This window comes from Nicotiana sylvestris, chromosome 11, assembly GCF_000393655.2.
Source record: "Nicotiana sylvestris chromosome 11, ASM39365v2, whole genome shotgun sequence".
Lineage (NCBI taxonomy): Eukaryota > Viridiplantae > Streptophyta > Magnoliopsida > Solanales > Solanaceae > Nicotiana > Nicotiana sylvestris.
In genome coordinates this window covers 132,446,658-132,464,987 of record NC_091067.1, presented here as the reverse complement: position 1 = coordinate 132,464,987, position 18,330 = coordinate 132,446,658, and the positions used below count along the sequence as shown (strand labels likewise).

The window sequence follows — 18,330 nt, the reverse complement described above, 5'->3', positions numbered from 1 at the left end:
ATCTTGGGCCCAAGTCTGAAAACATTGGCAAATGGAATTATATACTCTTGTATTTTTGGGCCTGCCTTTTAATTTTCCTTCCAAATTTTGTTGATAGCCCAAGAAGTTTCTTTTCTTTTAAATAATCGGCCATGTCTCTCTTTAGGACGTTTTCCTTTTGATTAGCTTTGACATTAGTTTAAAATAGAACTCAAACTCCTTCAGTGTTAATTAATTAGATAGATTCGAGGTGGGCCATATTGGATAAGATTAGTCTATGGCCATCAAAGTTTAGTTTGAGTTTTTTTCCTTTAAAATTAGAATCGAGGTGTGCCATGCTAAATAAAATCTCAAAATGCATGGCCCTCGCTTAATTAATTTTAATCCTTAGAAATCGAGGCGTGCCATTTAGTTGAATTTTCCATGGCCCTCGCAAAGTTGAAAGTGCGTAGTTGCTTTAGGCGCGCTATTTTAAAAAATTACTTTCCTAAACTCGGGTATGCATTTCATGTGACCCAAATCCAAATCTCAACAACGTTAAATAAAATGTGTCGCGGATCGCGGGTGCATTTCATGTGGCGTGGTTCAAAGACGTGTTTTAGATAACGTTGAATCTTCTTAAAAATTAATTAAAAGCGGCTAATAAGTTAAAAATGTACCATAGGCTAAAACATGTATTAAAATCAGATAATAGGCCAATTATGATAGTTTAAGCGACCGTGCTAGAACCATGGAATCCGGGGGTGCCTAACACCTCGCTCGGGTTAACAAAATTCCTTATTTAGAATTTCTGGTTCACAGACTTCAAAAGGAAAGTCGAATTTTCCTCGATTTGGGATTTTAAAATAAACCGGTGACTTGGGACACCAGAAAACAAACCATCCCAAGTGGCGACTCTGAACAAAAAATGAATAAATAATCCCATTTCGAATAATGTCACTTAAATTGGAAAAACTCCCTTATACTACTTTCGGGTGTGTAAAAAGGAGGTGTGACAGCTCTGGCAACTCTGCTGGGGAAAAGAACCCAGAACTTCTGGTTCAGGGTTCAAGAATTCGAGCTTAGAATAGCTGTTGTAGTTGTCTTTATTTATTATCTGATTTTTATATATGTTTGAGCCTAATATGCTAAATGCCGCTTTTACTGCTTTGATATTTTTTGAATTGTATATAAATTGCTACGAAACCCTTCTTCTCTCTCTAAGTCTTCTAAATCATTTGGGGAGTGTGCACTTCGTGTGACTTCTCTTCTATCTAGAGTCTTATCCAATTTTAGAATGAGGTTCGGACAAGTTGCAAAACCGGTGAAGCTTCTGTATTCCCGGTACGCTGCCCCCCCCACCTCGAGCTGTCCGCTCGGGTAAGCCAGGTCTAGAACAATAAACCCAGGTTTTTAAACCTAGTATAACAAAACCTCATGCCGGATCCCTAGTAGGAACGCTTGTTTGCATCACGTGCATGTGACTTTGGAGACGCCATACAGGGGTTGGATCTATCTAGGACAGGTGTACCCGAAATGAAAAGACCATCCTGATGCATCCTACTTGCTACCTGTGTATTTATTTGCTTCGGATTTGCATGTTGACCGGCTTGGATAATAAGAGAAAATTTTGGAAAAGAAAAGTCAATGTGAGGGCTAAGAGAGATAATTGCCTATTTCTGAAAAACCAAAAAAAATATACTAAAACTGTGCCGAAATTTTGGAAAAAAAAAGAAAATTCTGTTTTAGTTGGTTTTATTTTGTCAAATCTGCCCGAACTACGCCAGTTTGATTCTCACCGGATGTGGGATACGTAGGCAACCCCCATCGGGTCCAACTTCCCTTTTTGCAAAAATAGCCGCAAAAGAACAAAAAATTTATTTTTATTATAAATAAGCAGGGTGATGCCATTCTTGTCTAAAATAGCCGAATGTCCCCAAAATGGCGCCGGAATGCCGTTTTTGCAAGAACAACCACCTTTGGTCGCTTTTTGAAGGTTTTGGCCGGTTAGCAAATGCAACCTTAAATCTTCTTCCCCGAAGTGCTGAAAGGCCGTATTTGCAAAGCCAGATTTTCTATGAAATATTTTGAAAAAAATAGTGATAACTTTTTCTTGAGTCAAAATGAGTCATAATTTTTCTTTTAATCACCCTAATAAATGTGCAGGATGAGCACAGATGAAAATGAATCCTTCGCAGCTCTTAAAGAGATCCCCTTACAGCTCCACATGTGGTGGAACGATTTAGGGAAAGACAGTAGAGGAACCGTGGTAAAGGTTTTGGGTGGTCTTATCGGACTTTTGAACATCAAGCCAAAATTGGACGTGATTGAAGCCTTGATACCTTTTTGGGATCCAACTCGCAATGTGTTCCGCTTTTCTGACTTTGAGCTCACACTCCAGTTGAAACCTTAGAAGTCGGTACCCTGTGTCACCAAGACCGATATCTCCCCAAAATTTTTGGACATGTTGAGTATTAGCCGGGATATTTAGGATGGGAATTTGTCTGAAGGGTATTGCACTTTCCAGTTCTTGTATCAACGCTATGGTAACCCCCAAGGTTTTGAAGCACTAAATACTGGTCTGACCCATGCTGGAAATAAAGATAAATGGGAAGCAAGGTGGGGTTTAGTTTTTATAGTAGCATTCTTGGGTGTTGTAATCTGTCCACGAGAAGACGACAACATAGAATTGGGCCTCGTGGGAATGGTTGATGTCGCAATCAAGAAAGCTAATGGCACCTTGGTTCCCCTAATCTTATATGAGATTTACCAAGCTTTGACCATTTGTCGAGAAGGGGGAATTTTTTTCCAAGGCTGCAACTTACTACTACAATTGTGGATATAGGAACATCTCTGCCACTGTGTCGGGTATATGAACTACGGTATGACTGATTTGAATTGCATCAAAGAATTTGAAAGCCGAGTGGTGGGTGTTGAATTTCCCGAGGGTACCGAAGCTTGGTTTGCACACTTAAGTTCTTTAACTTCTGATAAGATTGAGTGGGCGTTCGGATGGATCCCTGTCACCGAAGCAATATACATGTCAGCCGAAGTGTGTTGTCTTCTCCTGATGGGCATCCGGAGCATCCAGCCATATGCTCTTTATAGGGTTTTATGCCAACTGGTCAGATTTCAAACCTTCCCCCATGACAAAGATTTGAGTGGGCATGTCGTCGAATTGGGCCCAAAGGCCGTATATCCAAAAGGATGAGTTCGCCAAGTTTGGAATGAGTGCAGATTTCTCGAACCTAAGACTATGGTACAGGATCTAGCTAGAGGTGAGGTGGACCCCAGTTACATGGTTTGGTTCGGTAAAAGGTTTTAGATCCCTGAGAGACCCGCTAAGAGACCCCATGTCTAATAATTCACTAATGACTCGCAGGAGCAGTTGGGCTGGTTGGCAAAAGAAGAAAGCTATAGGGCCAAAATAGGTAAATTAGAGGGACAAATCAGGGACCTCAAATTTGGCAATAGCATCCAAGCTGCCGCAGATGAAGGGGAAAAGAAGAAGATAACTCAGGAAAACGAAACCCTCAAAGCTCAAATCCAGAAAATGAGAATAGCTGCTAGAAACCGGGAAAGAAGCTGAGCAGATGAAAGGCTTATAAGCAGTCTGAGAAAGAAAGTACTTGAATGTCAAGATGACCTAGAAAAATTTGAGGCCAGTCTAGCAAAAGTTCGGGCACAATTGGCAAACAATGCAGAAGGGCAGACACAGTTTGTGCAACAAATGAAAAGAAAATATTAAGGGACAATCACCAATCTGAAGAGAAAGCTAACCACCCTTGAAAATGAGGCGGACAAACCGACTAGAAACTTTAAAGTCGATAGGGAACATTGTTATGCTTTGATGGCCCAGATAGAGGAAGATATGCAACAATTGCAAAATCAAAGCCAACATGACACTCAGGTGCTAGAAGCCCGGAATCAGCAAATCGGGCGCCTGCTTTAGGAAAAGGGTATTGTCCGAGAGAGGGTTAGAACCATTGCCGACTACATCGTCATGAAATGCCAAGTATGTGAGGACATGACTCAAACCACTTTATTCGCTGCAGTAATAACATTTGTCCGCCAGATAATGAGTGATTTGGAGTGGCTTCAAGGGGATCTCGCACGTAGGCCCGTGGCAAGACCGAATGATGTCTCACGGGCCCCAGGAGTCGAAGCATTGATGTATTCATGATTTTTCATTTATCGAGTCTGTATTTTGGTTTATCTTGAGTCTCTTCGTAGTTTTAAAATTCCAAGAAAATGAGTAGTTTGAAGTCTTTTGTAATAGAAAGGTTTAGGAGTTTTTATTAATGAAAATCGAAAATTTCCAAAAAATTGTTTCTTTATTTTCCGCATTTATTTTCTTGAACTACGTAATGATCTGATTCACACGGCGTCGTTATACGTAGGCAATCCTCATCGGATCCGGTCATGATTTTTGTAAATAACCCAAATAAGAGAGGGAAGTGAAAATGAAGAACCGAAAGAAAATCCAAAAAGAAAGAAAAATAGAGCCAAAGAAAAATCAAAAGCCAAAAAAAAGAAAGCAAGGAAAGAGAGGAAAGAAAAGAGCAGAAAACGGGGAATAGAAGCAGAAAAGGCCAAAGTTAAAAGAAAAGAAAATTGGGGAAAGTAAGCAAAGCCGGGATGAAATATGCAACCGTGGCGAAACATGTAGAAACACATTTAACTCTATAGGTGCATCATACCCCAACGTGCGATTACCTATGTGCTATTTGCTCCAAACTGACCAGTTTGTTGTCTACTATTAAGCTCAGGTTTTATAGTAAGGTGGTTGGTTTTGTGGTAGTCTGGCTTTGCATCCATACTTCACGAGGTCGAAAGGAAGCGTTGAAATGTCTTCAGAAATGCCTCTGCCAACAGTTCCTATTACAGATGATAGTCCAATCTCGGGCATCCCAACTTCAGAATCGGCAGTTGCCGAGGAAAATAGATTTCTGCGTCTCCGCATGATGGAAATGTGGGACGCCTGGGCAAACGGAAAAGAACCACCAAGTGCAATCCCTAGATTTCCCGAGCTTTTTCCCAGGGCAAGTGGGACCTCCAACACCCCCATAAATTATCCAAATACCCCATTGGGATATCCTACCATTTCTGCCCACTATGCGGGAACACCTTCTGAGGCTCGCCCCCAGGTGTTAACTTCAGGTGCGACTTCAAACATATTCACTGCGCCACCTTGTTCAGCTATGGCACAACCTACTCTACCCAAGCCTAGCTTCGATCCATCCTCTTTCACCTTTCAAGCACCATCTTTCCCAATGGAACCAACCCAGTTTACCACCAATGCCTACCCTTAGCAACCTCGGTACGAGTTTACCGCAGGGCAGGAGAAAACCGCAAAAACCCCTAAACAAGAGGAGATTACTAGAAAGATGAGAAGCATGGAGCAAAGTCTCAAAAATATGCAAGGTCTGAGTGGGAAAAAGAGCATATCTTACGCTGACCTGTGCATGTTCCCACATGTACATCTACCCTTGGGTTTCAAGACCCCGAAGTTTGAGAAATATGATGGGCATGGGGATCCCCTTGCCCACCTCAAAAGGTATTGCAACCAACTGCGGGGAGCGGGCAGAAAAGAAGAGCTGCTCATGGCTTACTTTGGAGAAAGTTTGGTCGGTATTACTTCTGAATGGTATATGGATTAGGATATATCTCGCTGGCATATCTGGGACGATCTGGCTCGGGACATTGTCAGGTAGTTTCAATACAACATCGACATTGCCCCTGACAGGAATTCATTATCAAATCTAAAGAAGAAGTCCTCGGAGAGCTTTCGAGAGTATGCTGTAAAATGGCGCGAGCAAGCGGCCAGAGTCAAACCTCCAATGGACGAAACAGAGATGGTCAGTGTCTTCCTTCAAGCCCAAGAGGCTGATTACTATCAAAACATGATGTCTGCGATGGGTAAGACGTTCGTCGAAGCCATTAAAATCGGTGAAATGGTTGAAAATGGGTTGAAAAAAGGACGAATCTTGAGTCAATCTGCTATAAGGGCCACCTCCCAAGCAATCCAAGGCGGATCGGGAGGAGTAGCAAATCAAAAGAAGAAGGAAGAAACATCAATGGCAACTTCAAGTGCAAGAAAACTCCGTTCACCCAGACCTCTTTTCTCCGAAAGAACCCCACAACATTACTATCCCCACCAAGATGTGGCTTATGCCCCTCAGCCATACACAGTGATGAATGCCCAACCCTACGTCAGGCCACAACAACAATTTAACCAGAACATAGCTCCATTTCCCAGAAAACAACCACCTCACCAAGCTCACTATGATCCCCGACCTCCACAAAACAACTTCCATGCTCGGGAGCCGCCAAGGAAAACATACTTCACACCCATTGGTGAGTCCTATTCTAGCCTATTCCTAAAATTGGTCCAAATGGATTTGTTGCAACCCGTACCCCCGAATAGACAAAACCCAGAGTCACCCTCTTACCAACATGGCACCCGATGTGCCTATCATTCAGGGGCAGAAGGGCATGATACAGATAATTGTTGGACCTTGAAGAGGGCCGTGGAAGATTTGATAGAACAAAAGAGAATAATGCTAAGGGACGAAGACGTTCCTAATGTAACCAACAATCCACTACCAGCTCACAACAACGCGCCGGTTATTGGGATGATTTGTGAAGACATGGAGTTTGATCCAACTCTAAAAGCCATCATTGCCATAGCCGATGTGGAAAAGAAGCCAAAAGCTATCGTGAAACAAGATAAGGGGGAGAAAAGATCAAAACCACCCCTCAGAAGACAGAAAAGAAAGTGGAAGTTGAAACTGGGGCAACGCCCTCCAAAGATGTCATTCTCTATGTCCCTCGAGGCCGCAAGAAAGCAAAGATGTCATTGAGTCTTCCTAGGAGGTTTGAGCTAAACAAGGGAGCTCAAATGTATGTGCCCAAAGGAACCTCTGTGGTGTGGGGGCCGATAATTCCCCCAAGGCTGAATGAGCCTGTGGTTATTGGCTGCATGCCACAAAGGCCCATGACAGATCTCGCTGCCGTGCCATGGAACTATAACAAATCGATAGTAACTTACAAAGGCAAAGAGATCTCGGGAGAAGTTAAGGAAAATAACCCGGGTGAGAAGTATTTTAATCTAGAGGAAGTGAATAATGCCACAAAGAAGCGTTTCCTGCCTAAAAAGCCAGTGAGTGCTGAAGAAGCGGAAGCGTTCTTCCAGAAAATGAAAATGGCAGACTACGAGATAATCGACCAGCTCCAAAAGTCTCCTGCTCAAGTCTCCTTGTTGTCTTTGTTAATGAACTCAACTGAACATCGAAAGGTGTTGATCAAAACTCTTAATGAAGCATACGTACCTATTGAAACCACTGTAGAACAGTTGGAAAGGATGGCAGAGAGGTTTTTTACAATCAATAAAATCTCTTTCAGCAAGAATGATTTGCCCCCGGAAGGGGCCGCACACAACAAAGCCCTTCAACTGACGGTCAAATGCGAAGGGTATTATGTGAAAAGGGTCATGCTCGATGGTGGTTCTGGGGTAGAAATTTGCCCACTCTCAACTCTGCAACGTATGAAAATCGGTACTGAGAGAATCAGACCCAACAACGGCTGTGTGCGTGCCTTTGACGGCATAAAGAGAGATACAATAGGCGAGATTGATCTGATTCTGACTATTGGCCTGGTAGACCTCGAGGTGACTTTTCAGGTCTTGGACATGGATACTTCTTATAATTTTCTATTAGGAAGACTGTGGATTCACGCAGCAGGGGCTGTGTCTTCTACTCTCCACCAAATGGTGAAATTCGAGTATGAAGATCAAAAGATTGTAGTTCACGGGGAAGATGAGTAATCGATTTATCGGGACCCGTCAGTCCCTTGTCTTGAAGCTAGAGAGGGATGTGAACACATAGTTTATCAGGCTTTTGAGATTGTGGTCGCGGACTAGTGTGAAGAAGGAAACCCTTGCCCTCAACCCTTTCTTTCAAATTCATCAATTATGGTGGCCAAAGAAATGATCAGACATGGCTACAAACCCGGGAAGGGACTCAGGAAATCATTGCAAGGAATAGCTGAACTTATCACCCTAACTGCTAGTGAGAAGTTCTTTGGGGTAGGTTTCCAACCCATATCAGCTGATGGAAAATGGGCGGATGAAAGAAAGAACAATGGATGGGTCTTGCCTCAACCGATCCCGCATCTTTATAGAACATTTGTCAAGCCTAAATACAATGAGAAAGAGGAAGATGAAGCCTTTACGGCTGAGGAAATTGAAGAAATCTGTGGGGCTATGAGGCAAATGCTGTATGAAGCACACATGGTCCAACCAGGGGAAGGCTCAAGCACCGCTGAGGTGCTATACATGTGACCAAGTGCTTAACTGCAAAATTGGAAGGCTACTCCATTCCCAATCAGGCGGGAATCCCGGTAGTCCAGTCCTGCTACTTTTTCTGCATTGCGAGTTATTTCAGGGTGTAACTCGAATGTTTTCTTTAGTTTCCTGTCTTTAAATTTCTAATGTAAACCCTGTTATTTTCAAATTCAAAGAAATGAAATCAATATTTCATCGTTCATCTCTCTACTCTTTCTTATTTTTGTTATTTTCTTTTATTTCATTTTTTCAGTTCTAATAATGCGGCTTTAAATAGCATGACATGCTTGCAGACTTCATGCCCAAATTCAAACACGCTGTCTCACTGTGAAATAGTGAACCAAGAACCGAAATACGATGAAGAAGAGGCTTTAAGGGAAATAAATTGAGAATTGGAACAATTTGAGAATAAACCTAAGCCGAACTTAAATGATACTGAGCCGGTTAATTTGGGTTGTCCTGAAGAAGTCAGGGAAACCAAGATAAGCATTCACACAAATGAAAAAACTCGGGATGCATTGATCCAACTCTTGTTTGAGTTCAAAAATGTGTTTGCTTGGTCATATGATGACATGCCAGGACTGAGTATTGATTTGGTGGTTCATAAGTTGCCAACTTACCCTGATTATCCCCCTATTCAGCAAAAGCAAAGAAAGTTTAAAACTGATATCAGTGACAAGATTAAAGAAGAGGTCACGAAACAGTTGAAAGCGGGGGTGATCCGAGTGGTTCGGTACACCACATGGTTAGCCAATGTAGTTCCAGTGCCAAAGAAAGACGGAAAACCCGAGTGTGTGTGGATTACAGAGATCTAGACAAAGCAAGTCCTAAGGACAATTTCCCTTTGCCGAACATCCATATCCTTGTTGATAACTGTGCCAAACATGAGATACAATCCTTCGTGGATTGTTACGCAAGATATCACCAGGTGTTGATGGATGAAGAGGATGCAGAGAAGACATCTTTCATCACACCCTAGGGCACATACTATTACAGGGTCATGCCTTTTGGTCTGAAGAATGCCGGGGCAACCTACATGAGGGCCATGACTGCCATTTTTCATGATATGATGCACAAAGAGATAGAGGTGTATGTGTACGACGTGATCATCAAGTCCAGGACCGAGGATGACCATGTTCGGGATTTGAGGAAGTTCTTTGAGCGGCTGCGTAAATATGATCTGAAGCTAAACCCAGCCAAGTGTGCATTTGGAGTACCGTCTGGCAAACTCTTGGGATTCATAGTCAGTCGGAGGGGCATCGAGCTAAATCCAACAAAGATAAAGTCTATTCGGGATTTGCCTCCTTCGAGAACCAAGAAGGATATGATGAGATTATTGGGCAGATTGAACTACATCAGCCGGTTCATTGCTTAGTTGACATCCACGTGTGAACCCATATTCAAGTTGTTGAAGAAAGATGCGGCAATCAAATGGACAGATGAATGTCAAGAAGCTTTGGACAAAATCAAAGAATATCTGTCGAATCCACCAGTCTTGGTCCTACCTGAGCCAGGGAGGCCTCTGTTCTTGTATTTGACAGTCTTGGAAAATTCTTTCAGTTGTGTCCTCGGGCAACATGATGTGATCGGAAAGAAAGAGCAGGCCATTTACTATCTGAGCAAGAAGTTTACCAGTTATGAAGCCAAGTACACTTTATTGGAAAGAACTTGTTGCGCTTTAACTTGGGTCGCTCAGAAGCTGAGGCATTATCTGCAATTTTACACCACTTACCTCATAACTAGGTTAGATCCTTTAAAATACATATTCCAGAAGCCAATGCCCACAGGAAGGTTAGCAAAATGGCAGATCCTGCTCACTGAATTTGACATAGTCTATGTCACCCGCACGACGATGAAAGCTCAGGCTCTAGCGGATCATTTGGCTGAAAACCCGGTTGACGAGGAATACCAACCTTTGAGCACCTACTTCCCGGATGAAGAGGTAAATTCAGTTGAGGCAATATCCGAAGACATCAATGCTTGGAAAATGTTCTTTGATGGAGCGTAAACGCAAAAGGTGTTGGAATTGGGGCAATCTTGATCTCACCCACGGGTCAGCATTATCCAACCACAACCCGACTTTGGTTTTTTTGCACAAACAATACCGCTGAGTATGAAGCCTGTATTATGGGTATGAACATGGCAATCGATCAAGATGTTGAAGAATTGTTAATCATGGGAGATTCAGATTTGATTATCCGACAAGCCCAAGGAGAATGGGAGACTCGAGATGTCAAAAGTATTGCCTACCAGCAACATGTGGAAGATCTCATCAAGCGATTCAAGTCAATAGAGTTCAGGTACATCCCTCGTTGTCACAATAAACTAGCCGATGCACCTGCTACTCTAGCCTCGATGCTGCCATACCCAAGCAATGCCCACATTGATCCCTTGGAAATCCAAATTAGGGAAAGACACGGTTACTGTAATACGGTTGAGGCATAACCAAATGTTCAGCCGTGGTATTATGACATCAAAAGATTTCTGAAAACTAAAGAATACCCTGAGCAAGTTAGCGGAGACCAAAAGAGAACCATTAGGTGACACACAAGTGGTTTCTTCTTGAGCGGTGATGTCTTGTACAAAAGGACTCCGGATCTCAACTTGTTAAGATGTGTTGACGCCGAGAAGGCCGGAAGAATCATGTATGAAGTGCACGCAGGAGTGTGTGGACCCACATGAATGGGTATGTTTTGGCGAAGAAAATCCTCCGAGCGGGCTATTACTGGATGACCATGGAAAAAGACTGTTTCAGTTTTGTTCGGAAGTGTCATCAGTGTCAGGTGCACGATGATTTGATTCATGCACCGCCCACAGAACTGCATCCTATGTCAGCGCCTTGGCCATTTGTTGCCTGGGGCATGGACGTCATTGGGCCAATCGAGCCAAAAGCCTCAAATGGGCATATATTCATACTGGTTGCCATCGACTATTTCACGAAGTGGGTTGAAGCAATCACTCTCAAATCTGTCACCAAGAAAGCTGTGGTGGATTTCGTGCATTCCAATCTTATCTGCCATTTCGGTATCCCTGCAATTATCATCATAGATAACAAATGAGAAAGATGCGAACAATTCAAGATAACACATCAAAACTCTACTCCTTATCGTCCCAAAGCCAATGGTGTCGTCGAAGCAGCAAAAAAGAACGTCAAAAAGATTTTGAGAAAGATGATTCAAAGTTCCAGGCAGTGGCATAAAAAGCTGCCATTTGCATTGTTGGGATATCGCACTACTGTGCGCACATCGGTTGGAGCAACCCCGTACCTTTTGGTTTATGGCACTGAAGCCATAATACCCGCAGAGGTTGAAATACCTTCTCTACGGATTATTGTTGAAGCTGAAATTGAAGACAGTGAGTGGGACAAAACTCGTCTGGAACAGTTAACCCTGATCGATGAAAAGTGAATGGCCGCAGTCTACCACGGGCAGTTGTACCAACAAATAATGGCCCGTGCCTACAACAAGAGAGTGCGGCCTAGAAATTTTGAAGTGGGGCAACTCGTTTTAAGGTGTATCCTTCCCCATCATCAGGAAGCAAAAGGAAAATTTGCTCCCAACTGGAAAGGCCCATACATCATCAGAAAATTGTTGCCAAAAGGGGCATTATATCTGGGAGACACTGAAGGAAATGACCCTGAAACCGCTGTGAATGCAGATACAATCAAAAGGTATTATGTCTAAACCTTCTGCAGCAATAGTAGTGTCCGATTGGTATGACGAAGGCTTTCATTCTCGCTACCCCAAACACTCCAATCTTTTGCTAACCCTTTGAGCCGGTTACCTTTCTTTCATTACCCTCCTTGGAACTCGAAGACGCTTGTAAAAAATGAGGAAAAAATGAAAATAAAAATAAAAAAATGAAATAAAATGATGAAAAACAAAATAAAGAAAAGAAAACAAAAACAAAAACAAAATGTTTTTCCTGAACTACGTTTGACTTGATTCTGAAAGGATAAGTCGGCAACCTCTCTCTGGGGTTCAGTCACACCAAAACAAAAATCCAAGGTCCCCCCGAAAGTGAAACTGGGGCAGATGTTATAATGGTTCGGCGATGATCCCGGCTAAATGGTTCCAAAGTTGTAATTCGATCCAATTATTTTTACCCAAACCTTGTTCAAGTCCTTCCGATCAATCGGCGAAAGATTTTCAAAATCAGAGAACGCAGTTGTTTGGATCCGATACAATTAAAATGAGAGAAATAAAATGAAAGAGTCTTATTGGTGAAAACCTACGGGCACCGTGAGGCGATGATGAGTAGAGAAACTGAAAAATGAGAGAGTCTTGTTAGTAAAAACTCATAAAGAGCACTATAAGGCGATGGTGAGAAGAGAAATGAGAGAGGTCGATTGGCGAAAACCCGCAAAGGGCGCCGTTGATCGAAAAGAAGGAACCCTCATCACCATTGGTACTGAAAGAGTCCTGGCAAGGTTTCTCGGTTTCAAAACACGGGTCGCAATGGGTTTATGAGAAGTTGGATAGTTGTGCAGATCGGGTGTCCAGTCCAAGAAGCATGTCATGTCTATTGAAGTCTGCATGCACTCCAGATAAGTCTTTCTTTCCCCCCGAAAGGGACACTTCTCTTTAAATTCCTTTTCTTGTCCTTTGTTTACTTTTCCTTGAATCCCTTTCGGTCTAACTCTGTTTTTTCCGAGACTAACACAAAGAAAAGGTGGCAAGATTGGTTTACAGGGTTTTGCTTAATAAAAGCCAAATCCAAAGAAAAGTATCTAGCCTCAGCGGGTGCATCAAGTCGATCCCGACTGACCATGATGGCCGACGCTTTGAAACCCAAAGTTATTGAAAATGAAAAGAAATCCAAAGGCAAAATCCCCTAGAGGAAGAATAAAGTGAAAGGACCAAAGCCCCATAAGGGCGAGCCGTCATGATAAATTTTGAAAAGTCGAGTTCCTCGATTTAGGAAAGAGATCAATTTTCAGAAAAGCCATCAAGCAGCAGAGGCTCTCACCAAAAGAATTGGGCCGAGATCAAGTGATCAGAAACAATGAAGGCCACAAAACTAACCACCGTTTCAAACTAACAATTGTTCTTTGTTTGAAAAATTGAAACAGGTACAATCCAAAGCAACCATGCAAGAAGCAGGTGCAACCAAAAGGAATAAGAGATGCGCAAGAGATAGAAACATCTTCGTAGCAATAATCAACTCAAAAGGGAAGTTTCCTCCAAATTCTTTCCTGCATGTTTACTAAAAAAAGAGAAGAAGAAAGAATTGAATTGAAAAATGAAATAAAATAAAAGAAGAAGAAGAAGAAGAAAAATCCCAAATCGTGGTAGCTTAGGGTCTCCAATCTCTAGCTGCGTCCTTTCTAACATAGGGTCCCATTCCCTAGTTGTCCCCCGCATAACCCGATGACCGTTTTTCTTTCCCGGCATAACCCGTGGACCTCCCCGGCATAACCTGAGGACCTTTTTCTTTTCTTCCGATATAACCCGATGACTTCCCCGGCATAACCCGTGGACCTCCCCGGCATAACCCAAGGACTTTTTTCTCTTCTTCTAGCATAACCCAATGACTTTCCCGGCATAACCCGTGGACCTCCCCGGCATAACCCGAGGACTTTTTTCTTTTCTTCCGGCATAACCCAATGACTTTCCCGGTATAACCCGTGGACCTCCCCGACATAACCCGAGGACCTTTTTTTCTTTCCCGGCATAACCTGTGGACCTCCCCGGCATAACCCGAGGACCTTTTTTCTTTTCCGGCATAACCCGATGACTTTTCCGGCATAACCCGTGGATCTCCCTGGCATAACCCGTGAATCTCCCTGGCATAACCCGAGGACTTTTTTATTTTCTTCCAGCATAACCCGATGACTTTCCCGGCATAACCCGTGGACCTCCCCGGCATAACCCGAGGACCTTTTTTCTTTTCCGGCATAGCCCGATGATTTTCTCGACAAAACCCGTGGACCTCCCCGGCATAACCCGATGACTTTTTTCTTTTCTCTCGGCATAACCCGATGACTTTCCCGGCATAACCCGTGGATCTCCCCGGCATAACCCGAGGACCTTTTTCTTTTCTTCCGGCATAACCGGATGACTTTGCCGGTATAACCCGTGGACCTCCCCGGCATAACCCGAGGACTTTTTTCTTTTCTTCCGGCATAACCCGATGACTTTTCCAGCATAACCCGAGAACCCCTTTTTCTTTTTCTGGCATAACCCGATCATCTTTTCAGCATAACCTGGCAATCTTCCCAATTTAGGTCTTCACTCCCTACCCCCAAGGATACACAATCCTGATTTCTATTGCTTTCAGTGAAAAATAGTTTAGCTTTTTGTTGCAAATAACTCACGAAATTTTCCTAGTGAAAACTGGGGCAGAAAAATTTCGTTCATTTATTTGTTTTAGTGTCTGAGCAGGTTTTACCTCGAGGTACCAGGACTCGAGATGACCAAAAGAATGAGTCTCAATCCAAAACAAAGAAAGAAGAGAAGAACTAACGAAGTGAATTCGAAAGGTTGAAACGGAGAAAGATGCGGACTGCCCAAGATGTGATTGAAATCACATGCTTCGTATGTCCCGACTTGATCCATAGCTGAAGAAAGAACCAACACCTACAACTGACGGGCATCAAGATTCAGATCGGAGTCCACAACAAGAACCAGCTAAGACTCAAGATCAAGCTTCAAGAGATTTATAGATAGGAATCTTGTAAGTCGTAGCTGATAGGATTAGCTAGCTTAGCTTTTTATTTTCCATTTTGATGTAATAAGGAGTTCAACAAGTAGTAGCAGCAATAGCAACAATGAAATCACAGCTTCCCGGTAGTCCCAACTACCAAAACTTCCAGAACTACACTGACCTGATTTCTTTATAGCCAAGGACATGTAGGCAACCTTCGAAGCAAGGTTTGGTTAAACTCTTTTAAAAAATGCTTCTCATGGAGTGTCAAACAGGCGAAAATCCCTCATAATTGCTCATTTTATCTTTTCCCGAAAACCCTTCGTATCTCCGAGCAAAGAGGGGCAGCTATGAGCATGTGATTTTTGCCTCACATGAATTACTCCTACAGAATTCCATATTTTTATTTTAATTATTTATTATTTTAGGAATTATTGTAAAATTTTCCTGATTGTTTGGATTTTGTGTGCATATTTTTTTTAATTCATAAAAATACAAAAATATTGTTGCATTTGCATTTAGGATTTAATTTTACAATTTTAGATTAATTAGTATATTAGTATGCTTTACAAAAATGGAAATATCACCAAAAAATAACTATTTTCGCATTTTTATTGTTTAGTTTTGAATTTTGGTAGTTTTCTTTAAATTTGGTTTTTAATTGTTTGTTATTATTCAAAATTAATTAGTATTTTTGATAGGCTAATTTAGTTTTAAGATTTAATTTAGGTTTTAATTTTTAATTTTGAGAAAAGAAAAGAATTTTGAAATAAACAAAATGAAAAAAAGAGAAGTAAAAGAAATTAGATTTTTGGGCCAAATCAATTAGAAATCCCCAAGCCCAATTGAATCCCCTCATTTCCCCTTCAATTGCCCATTAAACTAGCCCAAATCCGTTCCCAGTCCGGTCCAAACCCGCTCAAGAACCAAACGACGCCATTTTGGCCTCTCATCATCTGAGCCGTTGATTTCACTTAATTGAACGGACGGGAACTGGGGTCTGTGACAGTATATAACTATCCGAATCCACCCCCTTCTAATCATCTCTCTCATTTCACTCTCTTTCAAAGAACACCCCCCAGAAAACCCTAGAAGCCGCCCCATTTTCCACCGCCTTGGGTCGGCGGCGCCACCCCCAAACTACCCCAAATCAACACCATGGAATCCTCACAGCCTCCCCTCTCCCATTCTCCAATTATTTCCATTGAATCTCCCTGGAGCTCCTCGAATCTTAAATCAAAGATTCGAACCCTAAATTCCTAAAACCTAAATCAGTGAGCCTATTGAATATTTGAAGTCGAAATTGGCTTTATTCATGTGTTTTCGTTTGAGAACACATGATTAAAGCCCATTTCGGTCAAAATCAAAAGCTCGAGGGGTGAATCCAAGATTAAGCCCGTCTAGTTTAGGTATTTTTCAGCTTTTTTCCTTTTTCTTGCATTTTTCTTCTTCTTCTTTGATTAAGTTCACTTTCATCTCTTTTTCTGTCTCCTTTCTTCCTTCCTTCGTTATGTGTTCATTTTCTTTCGTTTGCTATGTTTGCTTAATTAGCCTAATGATGAATTTAGCTTATGTGTTTTGTTAATTAGTTCATTTCCCCTTTTCTTTTGTTTTTGGTTTCATTTTAAAAGTTTTCTGGTCTTTCTTGTGGGAAATTCTGGTTAGCCCATTAAAATGTGATTATTGACTAGGGCTCGATTGAATTATGAAATCAGAAAGCCCAAAAAGGGAGTTGACTTGGGTTATAGAGACCCATAGCAATGTGATTTGGGTTAACTTGACCCATATTGGTCTGGTCTCTAAAGTAAAAACAGGGCTCATAAGGGGTAAGTTAGGAAATTTAGGGTAGGGGAATCTTTTAACTGAATAGGAAGCTGCCTAAAAGGTGCATTTAAGACTATTCTGAAAATCTGAGTTTTAAATTAAGGGTATGTGAGCAAAAATGAAAATATCAAAAGGGTAGAGGTGCAAAACTTAGCTCATTTCTGCAGCCCTAAAACCTTGCCTATGATGGCATCCTTTCTTCACTAGCAAGGCAGATTTTGGGAGATCGAAATACTGAAAAATTGAAATGGCTAGAATCTGGAGAAAACTCTGAAAACAACCCCGATTTTACTACGTTTCTTTAGAAAAACTGATCAAATTTTGCTTGGCTTTTAGTGTTTTCTGATCTCATTGTTTAGCTGGGAATTTCTGAAAGTTTCAAACCTTGCACTTGGTTAAAATGGCCTGAGTTTTGAGTCCTGAAGCCTGGTTTTAAGCTGCTGTTAGAATTCTGTTTCATTGCTGGTTTCTGACTGGGTTACTATTGCTGCTCTTTGCTGATTCGTCACTTCTTTGTTTCCTTTATCACTTCCAGGTACATGTTCCTGAACCTTATTTAATGTAAGGTTTGAATCGAAGAGTGAAATGGAAATATAGAGTTTGAAGCATGTCCTCAACTTTGTTTCTGAATTCAGTTGCATTTCCTCATTTGTATGGTGTTTTAATGGCCTAATTCCCCATGTTTCTAATTAATTTCTGGTTAGATAGCAAAGTTTGTATTCTTAGGTTTGATTTGGAACTGTTAAAGATGATATGGTAGATGGTTTATTCCAGTTATACAACCTGTTTTTATTTTGTTGAAGGTCAGTGTGTGGGATTGCATATAGAGCTTGAAAAAATGGTAATATGTAATGTGCTAATTAAAGGGTACTGTGTGGCATCATTTTGCTGTGAATGGCCTGTTTTGTGATGCATGATTATAAACCCATATTGAGAGTAGTTTTAATTGCCTATTAGTCTTGCTTAAGGTTTGGCATAAATCAATCCAGTTGTTCGATGTCTTGTGAAATGAGGTTTTAAACCTTGTAGTTTGAAGTTTGGTTTGTTGCTAGGAAAGAAAAGTTTAAACACACGTTATTAGCCTCTGAGGAGACTCGATCTTGAGCCCAGGTCTCCAACAATTGACCTTGCATCTGGTTGGGCTCATTTTGGGCCCAACGTCTATTTTCTAGTGGTGCGCCCATGTGGGTCTAAGGCAGATTTGGCCAAAAGTGCATGAATGTTAATTTCAGAAATTCAGCTTTAGTTGATTTACGTTTTAATAATCAAATGATCCAGAAGTAAAAAAGGTTAATTCAATGGCATGTTTCGTATAGTCTTGATTAAATTTGCATTTTGATTGATTTTGTACCATCATTCGATTTGCGTGCGTAGTCCGGGCGCGTAGCCGGAAAACTTTAATATGAAATTTTGTGAAAAATAATAAGTTTTGACTGTAAAATAAATAAATTTGACTTCGATCAACATTTTGGGTAAACGGACCCGGATCCGTGATTTGACGGTCCCGGAGGGTCCGTAGAAAAATATGGGACTTAGGTGTATGCCCGGAATTGAATTCT

At 41.7% G+C, this 18,330-nt stretch overlaps 2 protein-coding genes across 2 annotated transcripts; both read left to right on the top strand.

Annotated features, from left to right (window-relative positions):
• Positions 1 to 5,354: 5,354 nt before the first annotated feature.
• On the top strand, positions 5,355 to 6,821 carry LOC138881660 (uncharacterized). The gene is made up of 2 exons (XM_070161906.1): positions 5,355 to 5,605; positions 5,705 to 6,821. The coding sequence occupies exons 1-2, from the start codon at positions 5,355 to 5,357 to the stop codon at positions 6,819 to 6,821; spliced, it is 1,368 nt and encodes a 455-aa protein (XP_070018007.1).
• Positions 6,822 to 10,441: 3,620 nt separating this feature from the next.
• On the top strand, positions 10,442 to 11,709 carry LOC138881659 (uncharacterized). The gene is made up of 2 exons (XM_070161905.1): positions 10,442 to 10,602; positions 11,367 to 11,709. The coding sequence occupies exons 1-2, from the start codon at positions 10,442 to 10,444 to the stop codon at positions 11,707 to 11,709; spliced, it is 504 nt and encodes a 167-aa protein (XP_070018006.1).
• The last annotated feature ends 6,621 nt before the right edge of the window (positions 11,710 to 18,330 follow it).